General features: G+C 36.6%; 1 protein-coding gene across 2 annotated transcripts in view; it reads right to left on the bottom strand.

Annotated features, from left to right (window-relative positions):
* The window catches only part of atp8b2 (ATPase phospholipid transporting 8B2), a 42,421-nt gene that overhangs the window by 8,339 nt on the left and 16,195 nt on the right, over window positions 1-17,887 (bottom strand). For both annotated transcript variants that reach the window (XM_084089187.1, XM_084089186.1), the window contains 20 exons: window positions 13,134-13,192; window positions 12,932-13,045; window positions 12,606-12,704; window positions 12,400-12,461; window positions 12,067-12,139; window positions 11,333-11,403; window positions 11,151-11,230; window positions 10,125-10,283; window positions 9,965-10,053; window positions 9,583-9,779; window positions 7,941-8,149; window positions 6,744-6,778; window positions 6,480-6,648; window positions 6,070-6,258; window positions 4,687-4,802; window positions 3,247-3,411; window positions 3,055-3,166; window positions 2,844-2,949; window positions 2,501-2,729; window positions 1,266-1,449 (listed from right to left, as the gene is read on the bottom strand). In XM_084089187.1, the coding sequence (XP_083945313.1) occupies window positions 1,266-1,449; window positions 2,501-2,729; window positions 2,844-2,949; window positions 3,055-3,166; window positions 3,247-3,411; window positions 4,687-4,802; window positions 6,070-6,258; window positions 6,480-6,648; window positions 6,744-6,778; window positions 7,941-8,149; window positions 9,583-9,779; window positions 9,965-10,053; window positions 10,125-10,283; window positions 11,151-11,230; window positions 11,333-11,403; window positions 12,067-12,139; window positions 12,400-12,461; window positions 12,606-12,704; window positions 12,932-13,045; window positions 13,134-13,192 (2,517 nt within the window). The remainder of the gene's footprint in view (window positions 1-1,265; window positions 1,450-2,500; window positions 2,730-2,843; window positions 2,950-3,054; window positions 3,167-3,246; window positions 3,412-4,686; window positions 4,803-6,069; window positions 6,259-6,479; window positions 6,649-6,743; window positions 6,779-7,940; window positions 8,150-9,582; window positions 9,780-9,964; window positions 10,054-10,124; window positions 10,284-11,150; window positions 11,231-11,332; window positions 11,404-12,066; window positions 12,140-12,399; window positions 12,462-12,605; window positions 12,705-12,931; window positions 13,046-13,133; window positions 13,193-17,887) is intronic.

Raw genomic sequence — 17,887 nt, 5'->3', positions numbered from 1 at the left:
AGGATGGTGTAAAAAGATTTAGACATAAACCACATCCTCCACATCTCGTTATCCATGTTCACAGCAGCCTTTTGAAATATGGTTGTGACACCGTGAGAGCCAGAGGACAGAGTTCGGAGATGTTTTTGCTCAGTCGAGGGAAGTAACACAACCACATACGACAACAACAAACTAAACGAAGGAATGAACATCACTAATTTGGTTTCTCTGGGGCACCTTTGCATAATCTAAAAAAAGGAACTCAAACACATTCAAAATGTGTTTTTCTTGACCGGTTTGTTCCTTACTAAAAATATTAAATTAGAAACCATACTCTCATGGTTACAAAAATTACCACAAGATGAGATTATGTGGTTTAAAACATACACTGTACTTTACCTGTAATGTACATCATGTATGAGCCTAAGTGAATGCAATTAAAAAGGAAATCATTTTTTCTTTTTATTATTTATGCAAATTATTTTCAAAATAAACTGAATTAACTCAAGCTCAAATTTATACTGATACTCATTATATTGCAATGATATATACACTACAGTTCTAAAGTTTGAGGTCAGTAAGATTTGTTTTAAAGAAAATGTATACTTTTGTTCAGCAAGGAGGCAATAAATTGATCAAAAATGACAGTCAATATTTTTATTTCTATTTCAAATAAATGCTGTTCTTTCTATTCATCAAATAATCCTGAAACAAATGTATCATGGTTTCCACAAAAATATTACGCAGCACAACTGTTTTCAATACTGATAATACTATGAAATGTTTCTTGAGCAGCAATTCAGCATATATGAATGATTTCTGAAGGATCATGTGACATGATGCTGAAGTTTCAGCTTTGCTATCACAGGAATAAATGACATTTTAAATTGTATTAAAATAGAAAATATTTATTTTAAAATCCAATTATTTGTCATAATATTACTGTTTTTGATTAAAAAAGCAGCCTTGGTGAGCTGAACTTCTTTCAAAAAATTTAAAGAATCTTACAGACCCCAAACATTTGAACGGTAGTGTATTTAAAATAATTACAGAATAATAATTACATTATATTATTGAGATTCTGATTTTGACAGTTAAAGTAACTATTTCAACATTGATTTGTAATGCATACAGAATATTTATTTATAGCCTTAACCTAGTCATTTGACTGAGAGAACCCTAATATTTGCACATCAAAAAGAAATCAGCTGTCAAAAAGAAAGAGTCAATGGCCTGACGAAGACTACAAGTGCTGAACATGCCTGCTTGCATCTCTTTTCTCTTACTCTTTATCATGCTGACATCATTGGCTCCATCTCCGATAGCGAGTGTGACAGCCTTCTTATGCCGTTTAACCAGCTCCACCACCAGAGCTTTCTGAAGAGGAGTCACTCTGCAGCAGATCACTGCTCGACAAGCACACGCCGTCTCCAAAAACTCACGCTCCATATCAGCTTCCAATGCATGAGCCTGACCCAGAAAGACAGGGAAATATTTGTTGAAAAAATTCCTTAAAACAGCCAAAGCCGGTTTGCTGGTCCAGCTAAACCAGTAAAACACCAGCTTAAATCAGCTAGGACCATATCTCTTCTATCTGAACTAAAATAAATACCATTTATTTGATTTTTAAAAATGGGATAATTAATATTCTTTCTGAATTAAAGCAGTTTTGTTTTGATAACTAAAACTATTAAGATTTTTTTGATTAAAATACTAAAATAAAACAAATATTAGATGAAAAACTGTAACTTAAAAATGTTCGAACAAATTTTTTTAAATTTTGCTATAAATTACTAGGATATTGGCTGTTTATTAGTACTTAAAAAACACATATAAATGGCGTATTCTCAATGACCATATTCTACATCCCTTAATCTTACCCAATACCTAAACTTAACAACTACCTTACTTACAATTAAGAAGCAGTAATTAGGAGTTTAGTGAGGCAAAAGTCATAGTTAATAGTGAGAACTGGACCCTAATCTAAAGTGTGACCTGTTGAAGTACTAAAATGACACTTAATCCTCACAGTTAATACTAACACTGGACTAAACCTAACTGAACTCATAACCCTTTAAGTAAACTGAAGAACATGAATGAATCTCCTGTTCAAGTGGGTATTTACACGACAAAGGAACTAAAAACAGAAAACTTTTTATTTGTTTTGGCTGTTCATTTATACGAAAACTGTGTTTTGGATGGCCTGAAAACACAAACTTTTGAAACTACAAAAACGCTAATTTGTGAAAACGGTGACGTCATGTGCATGTGTATATCAGTAATACACATGTATAGGCCTGTAGTGTTTCTTTACAAAGTGATATCGCCAACTACTGGCCTGGCAGCAGAATACAGCGTTTTTAGTAGTTTTCATGGATTCTTGTGAACAGGGACAATGTTTTGACAATGTCTATACGTGAAAAGTTTTTCGTTTTTAGTACATCATTGTCGTGTAAGCGCACCATAAAATACTTCTAGCTCATTTCTTCCAATTACATTCCTGAACGCGGCTCCCACCTACCAAGCTGTGTCCACTGATGACGAGGGCGAACTCTCCACTGATTGACTCCAATATGGAGGAGGGCGGAGCCTGAGGAGGGGGGGATTTACTCTCATCAGGCATCCAGTTAGCAGCAGCACCACTTCCACATCCATTTCCAAAGGCACACGCCCCACCCAATCCCTGAGCTTCAACTTCCTTCCCTCCATCTCTGGTGTGTGCTGACTCTAGCATTCGCGCTCTTGCTTTCCTAAAAAAATACACAGAAGAAAACAGAATGACAAAATGAAAAAGCCTTCTGTGAAAATTTTGCATCTCTCATATTTTGAAGGATGGACGGTTCGGGCAAACGTCAGCATTTTACCTCAGTTCTTCGCGTACACTTTGGACAGTGTGTCCATTTACAATAAAGATCTCCGTCATGTCGTCCGTCAGCATCTTACAGGAATAACCAATATTCACTGCAGTCTCTATCACAAAGGGAGAAAAAGACTCATTCAAGTTGTAATTATGTCAAGTAAATGATAACACTTGTGGCCAATCCGCAAGACATTAGAATCCGATGCAGTTCTTACCCTGTTTGTCTCCAGTGAGCACCCAGACCTTGATGTTTGCCAGTGAGAGAATGGCAATGGTTTCAGGAACGCCCTCTTGCAGTTTATCTTCTACAGCCGTGGCTCCCAACAACTATAACAAGTATTGATATTAATCACCAAAAAAATAGTATGGAAAACAAAACACAAAAGGAATCGGACACACAAGCATACCATCATGTCCTGTTCAATCTCCTCATAGGCAGCAGCCAGCCGGTCGTCCCTGCAGTCTGTGGCCTTATCAGCACCACGGAAACGCTCTGACCACTCCTCCCACTGCTCCTCAGACAGATCCCGATAGGCCACTGCGAGAGTCCGTAAGCCGTCACCTGCATACTCCTACATAAACACACATACACAAACCTCCCACATCAGCTCAAGATGAATGTCACTTTATAATTAAGGTGAATACATGTTTTTAATTTGTTTTGTTGTGAAAACCATTGGATATATTAGATAAACTTATCAGCAATTAAAAACTTTTTTTACACATTTTGACACACACACACACACAATACCTTTCAAATGTCTGGAGTCGATACGATTTTTTTTTTGTATTTTTTGATAAAACTTGATCTTATGCTCACCAAGGCTGCATTTACTTGATCAAAAATACAGTTAAAAATAGTAATATTGTGAATATTATTAAAATATAAAATAATTGGTTTTTTTCCCATTTTATTTATGTAATTTATTCCTGTGATGGTAAAGCTGAATTTGCAGCATCATTACTCCAGTCTTCAGTGTCACATGATCCTTCAGAAATCATTCTAATATGATCATTTGTTCCTCAAGAAACATTTCTTATTATTATCAATGTTGAAAACAGTTTGAAAACAAATATTTTTATGGAAACCGTGATACATGTTTTTTTTATTAGTCTTTGACGAATAGAAAGTTCAAAAGTACAGCATTTATGATATATATACTTTTCAGCAAGGACACAAAGACCTTTTCAAAGTATTAAAAAAAATCTTACTGACCCTAACCTTTTGAATAATTGTGTAATCTGTTGAATTGATATTCAATTTATAAATTATAAAATATATATAAATTTATAAATTATATAATTAAAATAATATTATATAGGATTTGTGTGCTTAATTTTACAGCATTATTTTCTCTCTGTTGCAAAATAGAAACTTTTCAAAAATTACAAATATATATATATATATATATATATATATATATATATATATATATATATATATTTTTTTTTTTTTTATTTTTTTTTTTTTACATTAAATATTACGAGAAATATACATCTATAATACTACAAACAAACATATGGTCCCAAACCTGCTAACCACTACTTAGTGATTGCCTAAATTAGTGATTGCCTGTTACTTGCAACCTCATTTTATTAATTACACATTTATTTATATTTTTATATTCCAAATGTTGTTTGTTTGCTAAACAAATAACTAAAACACAACAATAGCTCATATAATGTTAGTAACAGTGCAACTTATAGACTTATACTAAAATATCCACAAGCTCTGTTGTTTTAATTTAATTTATAAAGAAAGTAGCAGGCAGTTGCTACAAACAGTCAAGGTAACAAAGCGAACAAGAAAACACAAAATAAACAAATACAAAACTGCAAACACTCACGTTGAGATGATCTGAAGTGATATTCATTATTTCATGGTTGCAAGAATGAAGTCTCTCGAAAAGCACAGTGTCTGCCCCCTTACAGTACAGACGAATACGGCCTTCTGGATTTCTCACTGAGACACACACACACATACACATCCACAATGGGTTTCCATGTTTTAATGGCACATAATTTTTTATTTTTTTACTGTACAAATTGTATATTCTATCCCCTAACCCTTAAACCTACCCATTACAGAAACTTTCTGCATTTTTACATTTTCAAAAAAACACCACTTAATATGATTTATAAGCTGTTTACCTCATAGAGAGCAAAGATGTCTCCACAAAGATTTCGGATATTGCCATCTTTATGGGGACATTTTGTCCCGATAACTTAGGGTATACCACCCCCGCACACACATTAAATTACAGACTGTGCTTGTGCCTCTGCAGTGATGGCAGAAGCTCTGCTCTTATTATAGCTCCCATTATTTCATAGTCACAACATTATCTGACTTCTTTTCAAATAACGTATCTTGAATTTTTCGTACCCATTTGGCAAATAGTTTTTTCTTCTTTTAACAAAATCTAATAAGGTATATGATTCGTTTTATAATTCATAAATCAAAATATCTTCTTTTTTTAAGATATTTTGGACTTTGTTTATGAAAAAAAAAAAAAAAGATTAACAAAATTGATTAAGAGAAAATTCTGCAGTGCACTCAATAAATCTCTCACTTCTCCATGTAAACATACCAAATGAACATAAATAACAATATGCAAACAAAAATAAAATGCCTGCTGCAATGTAAGCATCACTTACCCAAACGTATGGGCTATAATTCAGCATTGTAAAAGTGTATATGGCATGCACAACACTTTCTGTATTGAATTTAGCGCAAATGCTCCACTTATTTACGATGCTTGGCAGGGCAGTATTTATGCTGTATCTAGATTTCTCAGTCCCAAGAGAATTTGACTGGCTCTTTCATTCTTGCACAGTACTAAAGCATCTGGCATTACAGCCTAAACAATGTTTAAAAACTGAACACTCTGGAGTTTGCCACAGTTAACTGCACAATAAAGTGTTTATGTACATACTTGGTTATAGTAGGGGCTCAAAAGTTAGTTAAATCTGACAAAACTTCCCTTTTAAAATAATTTTATGTGGCAGCTCTTTAATTTTTGTGATATATTGCATAGTGTGCTTTTTACAAACATACCCAGACAGCAACATAGTGTCAGCCCAGATCCGGGCCACATCTGGTACATGTAGATTCAACGCGTACCAGATGTGGGCCGGATCTGGGCCGACACTGTTGCTGTCTGGATTGTCAAATTATTTTTGTTATGTAAAGTGCAGGAATGTGAGTGCGCGTGTGTGTGTGCTTGTGTTACCTATAACAGACATTCTTTTGCGGATGTTATTGAAGTCCAGGATGGCGAGGAGCGTGTATGTGACCGCTTTGCCGAGCTCTTGTGTGGTGACTGTGCCGGGTGTGCGAGAGCGGAACACAAAGCCAAAGTTACGTGCAGCTGTTACTAACGCCCCTTCATCTGGAGATTGAGCCTTATACACCAACTCTCCTTTAGGAAGTGAAAGACAGAGAGAATAAGCAAGGAGCACATCATGAAGGAGGACAGATAATGAGATATAATAATCATATTACAATCCAGAATTGCTCCATCCTAACAATATTAAAGTCAACAGCTTCCTTATTTAACCTTATTTAAACTCTTCCATTGGATGAAATAACTCCCTGAGTAAGGCAGATAATCGCCCCTTAAAGAATGTTCCAGATGCTTACCCTCGCTCTTCTCCTCGCTCATGACAGTGTGGCAGAGAGACAAGACCCGGAAGAATTCATGCACTGCTGGTTCTCCCACCATCACTGCCTCTAGCAGAGACTGGTCATAGAAACAGAAGCCCTGGTCTGCTAAATGGTTCCAAGCACTGAAGTCCAGGGGCTGGACCCTCTGAGAAAAACAGACTATGTTAGCTGTTTCTGTGCAGCAGTATTTTAACAATGACAACAACTTAATTCCACTAAGTGAATCTGGATTGCACTGACCTTTTGCTGTGTACCCAGAATATCCATCACCTCACCTGTGAAACAAGAGACAGACTGACATGAGATTTGTTACACAAATCTAATCCAACATAACATATCTGTGTTTGTGACTATTGTAAGGGATATACGAGTTCTGGTTTGTTTTGTCACGTGTCATTTTGCCTGTGTTTGATTTGTATTGGTTTTGCACATGTTTTGTCTTGTCTTCTGTGTTTTTTCTATGTATAGTTAGTTTCTATGGTGAAGTGTCTGTATATCGTTACACCAGTAGATGGCGACAAGTGACTGTATTTGACATTGAATTATTCATTCAAGAGATTTGTTAAAAAATGCTGATACATCCAGTAATGAAAGTGAAGTATTGTCACTGAATCATTCATTCAAACTGTTTTTTTAAATAATTAATTCAGATTAATGAAATGTTATAAATTGACTGCAGCAATTACAATTTTGTCAGAACCTCTAGTAAATTACATGTTATTTTGTTTAGTTGTCTGTTCAGAATCATAATCTCTGTTTGAAACAAAAAAATTGTGATTCTCAATTCAACCAGAATCGTGCAGCGCTACATCTTAACATAGTTTTTATTTGACTGTTGTTTTGACCGTAATTTATTATTTATTGTTTTATTTTTAATTATTTATATTTTCATTTTCAGTAACAAATTATTATTATTACTGTTGCTGTTGATTCATTCATTTATTGCAATTATTTTACAAAACATTGGCAATTTAAAAAATAAAACTTGATTTGTGTGACTTTTGTAATTTTATAGTGATTATAAACATTTAAATAATTATTAACGTATTTTTTAATGTTTATAATTACTTTAAAATTAAGTCACACAAATCAAGTTTTTTGAAAAATTGCCAAAGTTTTGTAAAAGTATTACAATGAATGAATGAACAAATGAATGTAGTGTAGAAAATAAAGGAGTTCTTGATCTCCTGATGATCAACATTTTTTTGAAGGTTAACCTTTTCCTGACCACTTGTTTTATTTATTCATTATTTCATTTCATGTCCATTTATTTACTTATTTGGTAAGCAGCTGTGTAAAAGCAAGGTAACACACAGTCAGCCGGTCATTATCATAATATAAACCCCTTCAAGACGATACAAGACTGATACTGTGATAATGACCAGCTGTTTGCACATTATACCTCTGATATAACTGCCAGTATTGTGTGTTCCTCACCATAAGTATGACCGTTGATGGAACACTTTTTGAAGGTCATGATGTTCTGGGTGAGGGTTCCTGTCTTGTCACTGAAGATGTACTCCACCTGTCCCAGCTCTTCATTTAGTGTGGTGGTCCGGGCCTCTGCTGCTGTGTTACTACGACTGCAGAACATCCTCCGGTCCCAATTAATGAAGTAACTGTGACCCAGACGAATCACCTCCACACTAAGATATTCAGACAGATGGACAGAGAAATAGACGAAGGGTTATCAATATCACAATGCAAATGTGGCGTGATTTCCTGTAGAAACACTCAAATGACTACAGACCTCCGACACATGGCAAACTCACACACAAAAATGTACACAGATTTCCTGTTTTACAGACATAGGTTATTTAGTGTGCAGCTGAGACAGACAATAGCACAATAGTCTGCCAGACCATTAAAGCAAGATTTAATCATATTAATTTATAGAGGCTTTACAAATCTTTTATTTAAAAATGCACAAACAGACTATGGGTATGTTTGTCATGCCATGGTGCTGCTCAGTGCCACGCTGCAGTTCTTCCTGTATGAGTCTGCACCGGTCAGAGGTGGGTTACATTCACTGGACCACACAGCAGAGTTAGCGCTCATTCAGAGAGCTGGTTCAGAAGGGTTCGGATCAGGACTTTAGTGGTGTTATATGGACTATGTTATACGGGAGGCTGTTGTTATGTCAGAGAGAGAAAAAACGGGGAGTCTACAGGGTCTATCTCTTACCTGTTAGGGAAAGCCTGAGGAAACATGAAAACAACAACGACAAAAAAAATCTAAATAAAATAAACAAAATGCATAAAGCATGTATAAAGCATAAAATTAACTGAAGCTAATACAAAAAAGTCTAGATAAATAGATTAAATAGGCACTTTTTCCTAAATATGATACACTTTGGTGTCTCAAGACTTTTTAAAAAGCAAGAGCAATAGATAAAGTATCATATACGCTAACATAAAAATAACCTGGCATGAAAAGTAGTCCTAAATCCCCTGTCACAGAGGTCTTGACCGTAGACTTTTTTTTTAGTATTATTTATATACTATTATAGTTTTTTATTAATGTTTTGAATTAGCTTTTGTTATATTTTTTCATTTTAGTTTATTTTTTAGTAATGTTATTATGTTTTTTTAATCTAAAATATTACTGTTTAGGTTTAACTTATTTTTCTTTTTATTTAAGTTTTAGATTTTTTCTTAAATTTTAATGCTTCAACTTCAAATTATTTCAGTTAGTTGCCAAATTTTCTATCTAATATTTATATTTTAGTTCAGTATTTTTTTAAATAGTTTTAGTTATCGATAATAACCCTGATACAACAACAAATAATTGTAGTAAAAAATTTTAATAACTAGTTTGAACGACATTTGAAAAATGTAATGCTTAGCTCTGTTCATCACTAGAAAATTACAAAATCACACAAATGTTGACAAACCTCATATAAAATAAAAAGAGAATAAAACAGCTTAAATAAATAGCTTAAGCACCGCTTTCCACTGACCATTTGTTTAAAAAAAATTTTTTGTGTGTTTCAGGCCATTTCCATATTTCCATTTCCAGATTATTCACAACTTTCTCTCTTCATTACATTCTTCATCTTCCACATCATGCTCTCTCTCACCTGACATAGAGAGAGATGGGCACGACTGTGTTGAGGATGATGACATAGGACCAGAAGGACAAGAAGGCTGAGAACAGGAAGTTGTCCACTGGAGGGTCCCAGGGTAGGAAACTTTGGAACAGAGCACCTACTTCTTTCTCCCAAACGGCATTTCCTATGGCCAAGATCACGCCCATACACACAAGGAACCCAAAAATCTGAGCAGGGGAAAATTATATACATGGAAACTGAATTAATTTTCAAATCTTGAGTGTGCCTATTTATTTACACTCAAACATTAATTTGCAGAGTATGTGCTGTCTACAAATTTTGGTCTTCAAATCTCTACACATTCAGCAGAGGTTTGTAGGAGAGTGTGTGTTTGTAAACAGTTTCTTCTCACCCAGAGCACCAGTGTATTCATCAATCTGTCTATACTGGTCCGCTTGAACTTAGTCCGTCCGCTGTTCTGCATCAGCTTGGTGTCAGGACCTGAGATGTAACATTATGACAGGTTAAAACGAAAAATAATCACACACATATTCACAGACAGACACACACACCTGCGAATATAACAAGGCCATAGCAGCTCTCCGTGTTGCGCAGTACGCAGCCTCGGAGCAGCATGTTCTGGTTGCTGAGGGGGTATTTACAGTCTTTCCAATACAGAGTCCCACAGAAACGATCGAGCTTGTTGTTGGGAGGCTCACACACCACTTCTCCTGCAGATACACACAGCGCGAGAAGGATAAGAAAAATGAGGTCACACATAAGGAAAATATTGAAATTTTATGTAATATGTGTCATGACCAACTGTTCAGCATCCTGGACCTTGGTACTATGTGAGCTTTGTAATTTTTTGTTGTTCTTTAAAAACAGGAAGCGTGGGTGGTCTGTGCTGACACAGGTTTGATGGCGTGAGTGTGAGTGTGAGTGTGTGTGTGTAGCAGAAAACTGTACAGGGTGTTAAAGAAGTATTGCTGAGAATCTGTCCACCACATCACAACACACTTTGACTCAGTATATCTTTCCTCTCTCTCTCTTTTTCCAGTACACCAACTCGCAGTGAGGGAAAACAGTTGCGTAATCGTTGCATTTTTTTGCACATTTATAATTTATTTCATTTTATTACACAATTTTTATTTTATTTTTCATGGTAAGCAATTCATCAAATGATGGTGCAGTGGTGCTATAGTAACGTTTGCCCAATCACTGCAGTCTGCTGCATCTGACACAATCGAGCTTGAACCATTCAGCACAGATTTGGATGAGTTTGTGCTGTTACCTGATTTGCATAATTCCTTTAGTAAATCTGTGCTAATACAACACAGGCAGTACATGCAAATTAACAGTATCAGTGAGTGCGGTTCATACTGGAATACCCCCTCTGAAAATGCAATTCCTTTTATTGCCTTTCTATTCTTGTTCCATGCACTTCTGCAAATCTGAAACATACTGCACACAAACATATTCTCTCATTTATCAGTTCACAAGATTGCTCATCTCTCTCTTTCTCTTACTAATTCTTTCCCATTTCCACTCTCACTAACTTTCACATTTTGGAGTGCATTCAATACCAAATGACATACCATTAAACTGGGCCAGGTTATTAGGATATCCTAGCTCTGAGGTAACAGACAGAGACTGGCGCACCTTCATGTTCGTCTCACTGTGGCAGATAAAGGAAGACATTAATAAAAAAGACTGCATTGAGCTGCACTGGAAATCATGAAATCGAAAGGACAAATTCAAGAAATAAACACAGTCTTACCCATCTAGTTCAGCAGTTTCAATGTAACAGAGGCCATGTGGTTCACTGCTGGACAACAGGAGCAGGTCAGCCTGCAACACATATGCAGTATACAGTAGGGTTATCATAGTTAGCGAAAACTAAAACTATTAAAACATTTTTAACAATGGAATTAAGTTATTCCATTTAGTAGCCAAAGACAACATTTCAAATTTTCATTTTGTTGAATTTGAAACACTAAAATTACTAACTGGAAAGAAAACAAATAAAAATGAATTAACCTAAATACCGATATTTAAGAAAAAAAACCTAATAATAATAACAAATGCAAATAACAAAATGACTAAAAATGTAACTAAAATTAAAACTTTGTACAAGTATAAAAATAAAAGCCAATTCAAAATATCAATAAAAAATACAATAGTACTGTATATAAATAATACTAAAATAACACTGGCATACAGTGAGATTAGAACTGCAATTAGCATATTAAAAAGATGTCCAAGCTGCTGTTTATCCTCTGGAGACAGAGTTGCATAACCAGCAGCATAATCAGCGAATCAGACCTTGGCTACTGGATCAATATCACAGTGCAGTATTCAAGAGCAAATGCACCAGACATTGTCCGTGTGCGTACATGGCCCTGAACTACTTAAAGTAATGTCTGGGAAAGCTGAGCTGGTAAAGTGTCTTTTTATTTTAATAAGCTATGTTTAATGAATTAATGTCATGAAGGACTATAGAGGAAAACTCACAGCCACAAACTGATTGTTTTCCAGTTTGATGATGTCACCCACTCTGACATTCAACCATTTCTCCTTCTGAAGACTGAGAAAGTGAAAAAAGTGCTTTGTCATTGTTGGAAAAATGATATATAATTGTTGTAATGTAACATTTTTATATACACACATACATATACATTGTATTTTTGTGAATAAAAGAAATATTACAATATAAAATACAATCTTTTTAATGTTGTGAACATTAACTCCATTGTGCGCAACAGCTCAGACACATCTACATTTTCTTAGTAGATTTTCTTGTAAACACAATGTAAAAGGAAGTGTGTATATTAATATAAGACTCACATGCCACCGATGAGGACCTGAGACTGACGGTTATTCACCTGTTTGTCACTCTTGTGACGAAACTGTAGGAGAAACACATGTGTGTGAAATGTGTGTGTCTAACTGTTGTGGAGTTTAAGGTGATGTTATGAGTGTTACAATATTTCTGAGAGGGGGGGAGTTTGGAAGTTACAGTAAGTTACAGTATGCGTGTGTGTGAGACTCACATAGTCATCGGTGGCATCTTTGACTGCAGTGATGCTCAGCACAAGCACTAAAGGCACAATGGTGGTGAACCAGGACAATGAGGAAATCTGTGGAATCAACTGAGACAAAACATACACACAATTAATTTTAGGCATTTTTAACACACTTAGTAACGCACAGTATTAACATGCGTGTTAATGGGTGTCCATGTGCTGCTAATTGCAGGCTTAGGTCTAGAAGAATATATTGTCATGATCAAAACCATGAATAGACCTTTGAAAATGACCTCATCGTTTTATCTGCACATAATCAGCATTAATAATAAACATTTACTTGGAATATATACCTGCAGTATGAGAAGAAACAGGAAGTAAGTATTGGCAACTTCCTGGAACTGCTCAAACAGGTTGACTGGTAGGAAGGTGATGATGTTGTACTTTGAGGTCATGATGCAGTTGTTCTGCGGACAGGAAAAGAGATGAAGGGGGTGGGATAGGCAGAAGATACAGGTTGAATGTGTGACTGTACAGGTTGAACGTGTGACTTACAGCATACTGGAACTTCTCATTGTACTCTCTATCATTGGCTCGGACTCTCCTTTCCTCCTCTGTGAAGAAAACAAAACATGAGATGTAAACACAGGCTGAAATATCCGAAATAAAAAGGCTGTTGAAAGATGCATTTAAAGTGGACATCATAAAAGTGTCCTCAATCTTTTTCCATTTAATAATGTCTTGACATATTTGCTCAGTTTGAGCAAAGTGATTTGCTTTAAAGCGACATTCCACGTACTGTATTGCACATGTTACACAAATCAATGTACCTGGAATGTTGAGTAGTTCATAAAAATGAAGTTTAAAGAACATTTCAGAAACCTCATACTAACCTTTTATAACATTATATTAACATTAATGAAACTGGTCATATTTACTTTCTTGCAATGTTACAAATCAACACTCCAAGAATGTTGATAAAAAAAATAAGTTTAATTAAGGAACATTATTCTAACCTTAAAATAATGTTCCACTCTAATTAAGGAAACTAAACATTATCATGTTTTTATGACATTTTAAATCACTGTTCCAACAACCAAAATATAATTTTTGGAAAATGTTCGAAACAATGAATGTATTAGATTGTGTGTTCCATTGAAAACAATCAACACATGCAAAATGCACTTTATTTTGCAGATAAAAAAGTCAGTTCTTCATTGTGAAAAGAAGCACATTGGTCAATACCACAGCCATAAAAGTCACACACTTAAAGACATCATCGAGTGGCAGTGGCATGCAGTAACTTTCAGTTCCTCATGAGACAAACTATATGGTCAGAGGGTCGTGTCAATGCTAAACACCAACTTTCATTCAGTGTGACCGAGCTGTGGTTGCTAAGTCAAGCGCAAAACAACAAGGAGAAGGAACCAATGGCTTATTGTAGTGTGACCGATTAATTTCTGCATGATGAGGCTGAAAACGGGACCAAGCGTGACAGAATAGACTGTGGTTAGCATATAGTCATAAACCTGCTGTTTTCACTTCTGTTGAAAGCGAGACTCAGTTTCAGAAGCTCACATTTAGCTCTTTACACCTGTTTCCAGCCAGACTGACATGTATGATAGAAAAACACACAGTGTGTAGTAAAACAACACAAGTTTGTTTCTGAGAAAAGCTCCTTTTTTTGGTTCTCTCCTATTTTTATAGAAATTGTAGAAAATGTCTTTGCCGAATTCACTTCGCTATGCATCTGTCACATCCTGTGCTCACAGCTGCTAAGTATTTTTGTGCTAGGTAATGGCCACTCCATGTGACAGACTGTCTGTACGTGAGAAAGAGAGAGCGAGAGAAAGAGAGTGAGTGTGTGTTTCATCACATCATATTATCCATGCGTGACTTGCTGCATCTTAGTGGAGGAGACACGTCCCTTTGCTCTAGTGTGATGAAAAGATCATGGACCATCGTGAATTTGCAAAAAGTCTAGTTTTTGCTGGCTAGAGCTGAAGATAGACCAAGGAAGTGTTGAGCATCATCATCTCCATCAAACCTCTCCTCTCAAGACAAAAGACACCGAAACTCACTCTTATCTCTCATCTCTTCTTCACCCTCAAAAAAACCTTTTACTGTGATAGTTTGCAAGTAACTTGCAGATAAAGATATATTGAAGCATTTGGTTGGTCTGATTTCACTCTATGCTGCTGTAATATAGATGAGAATCTTCTTTGAAAAAAAAAGAAGACTGACCTCATTTACTCCCTGCTTGATAGTGAGAGAAAGAGGTCTGCTAAATGGCTGAGAGCTGCATCTGCACCATTTACTGTATGTTAGCATCAAAAGGTCAAACCCATGAACCCATGCATGCATGCAAATATAGCCAGTCTGTGGCCCGTTTCCTCCTGCACTAAGCCCCTCACACCTGCTCTGGTCCTTTGCTCAGTCACCAAGACTCTTAATGTCTGTGGTTTCCTGTGTTAAAACAGCTCTGGCCGATTTACATGCACTGCCCACATAGCCAACACAAAGCAATATGCACACACACTAAAACAACCTTATGCTGCCACAAAACAAAACAAAAAAACTCTACACCGTCACCAAAAGCTGCACGTGAACTTTTAACAGGGGCAGTACCCTTAAAAGTACTCAAAAGTACTCTTAAAAGTACTCACTTATTCAATAAATATATATTTAACCTAACCATAACCTAGGGTTCTAATATGTACCCTTAAAGGGATAGTTCACCCAAAAATGAAAATTCTGTCATTAATTACTCACCCTGCATATAAGACTTCGGTTAATCTTCGGAGTGAAATTCGAACAAATGAAGATCTTTTTAATGAAATCTTGAGAGCTTTCTGTCCCTCCATTGTCAGCCTACGCAACTATCACTTTTAAGCCCCAGAAAGGTAGTAAAGACATCATTAAAGTAATCCATGTGACTCCAGTGGTTTAACCTCAATTCTATGAAGCGACGCAAGTGTTTTTTTGCGCAAAAAACAATTTACCACTTGATTTAAAAAATATTAATCTCCAACGCGCGTTCACGAGAGCACCACGACGCATGCGTGCTGTGTTGATGCGAGAACAGACCTTGTTTCGTGAACGTGTGTTGGAGATTAATATTTTATAAATAAAGTGGTCAATTATGTTTTTTTGTGCAAACAAAGCACTTGCATCGCTTCATAAAATTGAAGTTAAACCACTGGAGACATTTTTGGGTGAACTAACCCTTTAAAGAGACTGAAAATTCTGTCATAATTTACTCATGCTCCATGTCGTTTCAAATCTGTATGACTTTCATTGTTCTGTGAAGCACAAAAGAAGATACTGTATTTTGAAAAATGCTGTTTTTATTTGGTCCATACAATAAAAGTCAAAGGGTTCTATTATTGCTTGGACACCAATGTTGTTCAAAATATTTTGTGTTCCACAGAGAAAAGCAAATCATACAGGTTTGATATCATGACAGTGAGTAAATTATACATTTTCATTTTTGGGTGAACTATTTCACAGGAAAATACCATTCCTATGGTCATGGTTAAGGCCAATAATACACCATGTGTATAGATTAAAGGTCCATTCACATCAAGGACGATAACTATAATGATGGCGATAATATAAAGCTTTAATAATCGTTGTAGTTAGGGATGGGCATTTTTGTATATTTTTTTTCATTTTGAGTAGCCTACTGAGGAGTCTACAAAAAACGAGTACTCGAGTGTGTCCATTATGGCGATAATGAAAATATTTTAATTGAAACACTGTTATGACAATTAATGTTGACAAATAAAAATATGATTAGAAAAATAACAATAATGCATCAAAGCGTGAATGCACACCAGGAAAATTGAAGCGCTTTGCTAGAGGGTTAATAAACTCAACCAAACGTATCATATATGAGATTATTCAGAAATATACAACATAAATGTAATATTACAACTTACTTATGCACAAAAGGAAGCGCATGTGCATGTGAACTTGATCGTGCTTGTCTGAATCTAACTCCTGTTGTGGATGCGTTCTTCCCGTAATAACAATGCTGAAACATGGGAAACTAAAGCACAAAGAATTTACAACATTCTATTACAATAGTGTTCTCATTACAATGTTATTGTATATGGCATACTGTACCATATCATCTAACCAATCAGAACTCAGATACAAAAATGCAGCAATAACAATAATATATTTTTAAAGTCACAGCGATCATCATTTTCATGACCGATCGTCGCTGTCACGCCCAAGTATTAGAGTAGGCTACTCGTGCACTTGTGAGTTGTGCACCTCCCTAGAATAGGTCCAAGTCCACACTACAACTATAATGATAAAGACTCAGAGGAACGATATTGCTGATGTCACGCTTTAATTCCGAAGATGATAAAGAAAGTTCAAATAACAACAGCCTTTATAAAATTAAAACAAACTCAGGAAGATCCACAGGATAAAGCAAATGACACAGTGTGTAACACACGACAATACCCTAAAAAGGAACCCAGAGCACAGCCAGGATGAAAGCCCACGGCGGAGTCGGCGGAGGGAGGAGCCATGACGGAGTCTTGGCTGACGAACATCCGAGGTGAAGCCTGAGTGCCTGAGGACTGAGGCAGAGTCGGTGTGACAGAGGACCAAGGTGGAGCCAGGGGAAAGGCGGAGCCTGCTGAAGCTGTAGGGGTGGAGAGACGGAACACAGCATGGCTGATGGCTCGTAAGTCTGTGACGAAGGCAGGGTGACGAGATGACTGACCAAGGTGGAGCCAGATGGATGAGGGAGCCCAGTGGAGCCGTGAGGCCGATGGTCTCTGGTGGAGCCGAGGGAGGGAGGAGCCAAAGTGGAGCCAACAGGTCAACGGGCCGAGGTGGAGTGACGGGATCAGCGGCCGGACGCGGAGATGGGGGATACACCTGTTTGGGCAAAGCTGGCGACCGTAAGACCCGAGGTTTATCCAACCAGCCAAGCGTCAGGGGAGAAGATGAGGGGCTTAAGGGAACCAGAAAAGATGGGTCTGAAGGACTGACTGAATCTGGATGAGCAGGGAGGCTGGATGGGGTCAACACAATCTTATTACAGGGTGATGAGACAGGCTTTATGCTGGGCAGGACCAGCGGCAATGAGAGCGCAGAAGATTCAGGGCTGGGCAGGACCAGCAGCAATGAGGGCACAGAAGATTCAGGGCTGGGCAGGACCAGCAGTGATGATAACAACACAGGAGATACAGGGCAGGGCTGGGTGGGGAGCACTACCTTTGTTTCCCAATCAATCAACTATGCTTCGGTGTCCAGCTCCATCAATATTCCCACTGGTACAGATGTTG

The sequence above is a fragment of the Abramis brama genome (assembly GCF_963993115.1).
Source record: "Abramis brama genome assembly, chromosome: 17".
NCBI lineage: Eukaryota > Metazoa > Chordata > Actinopteri > Cypriniformes > Leuciscidae > Abramis > Abramis brama.
Note: the sequence above shows the minus strand (reverse complement) of the source record. Positions and strands in the feature narration are given on the sequence as shown.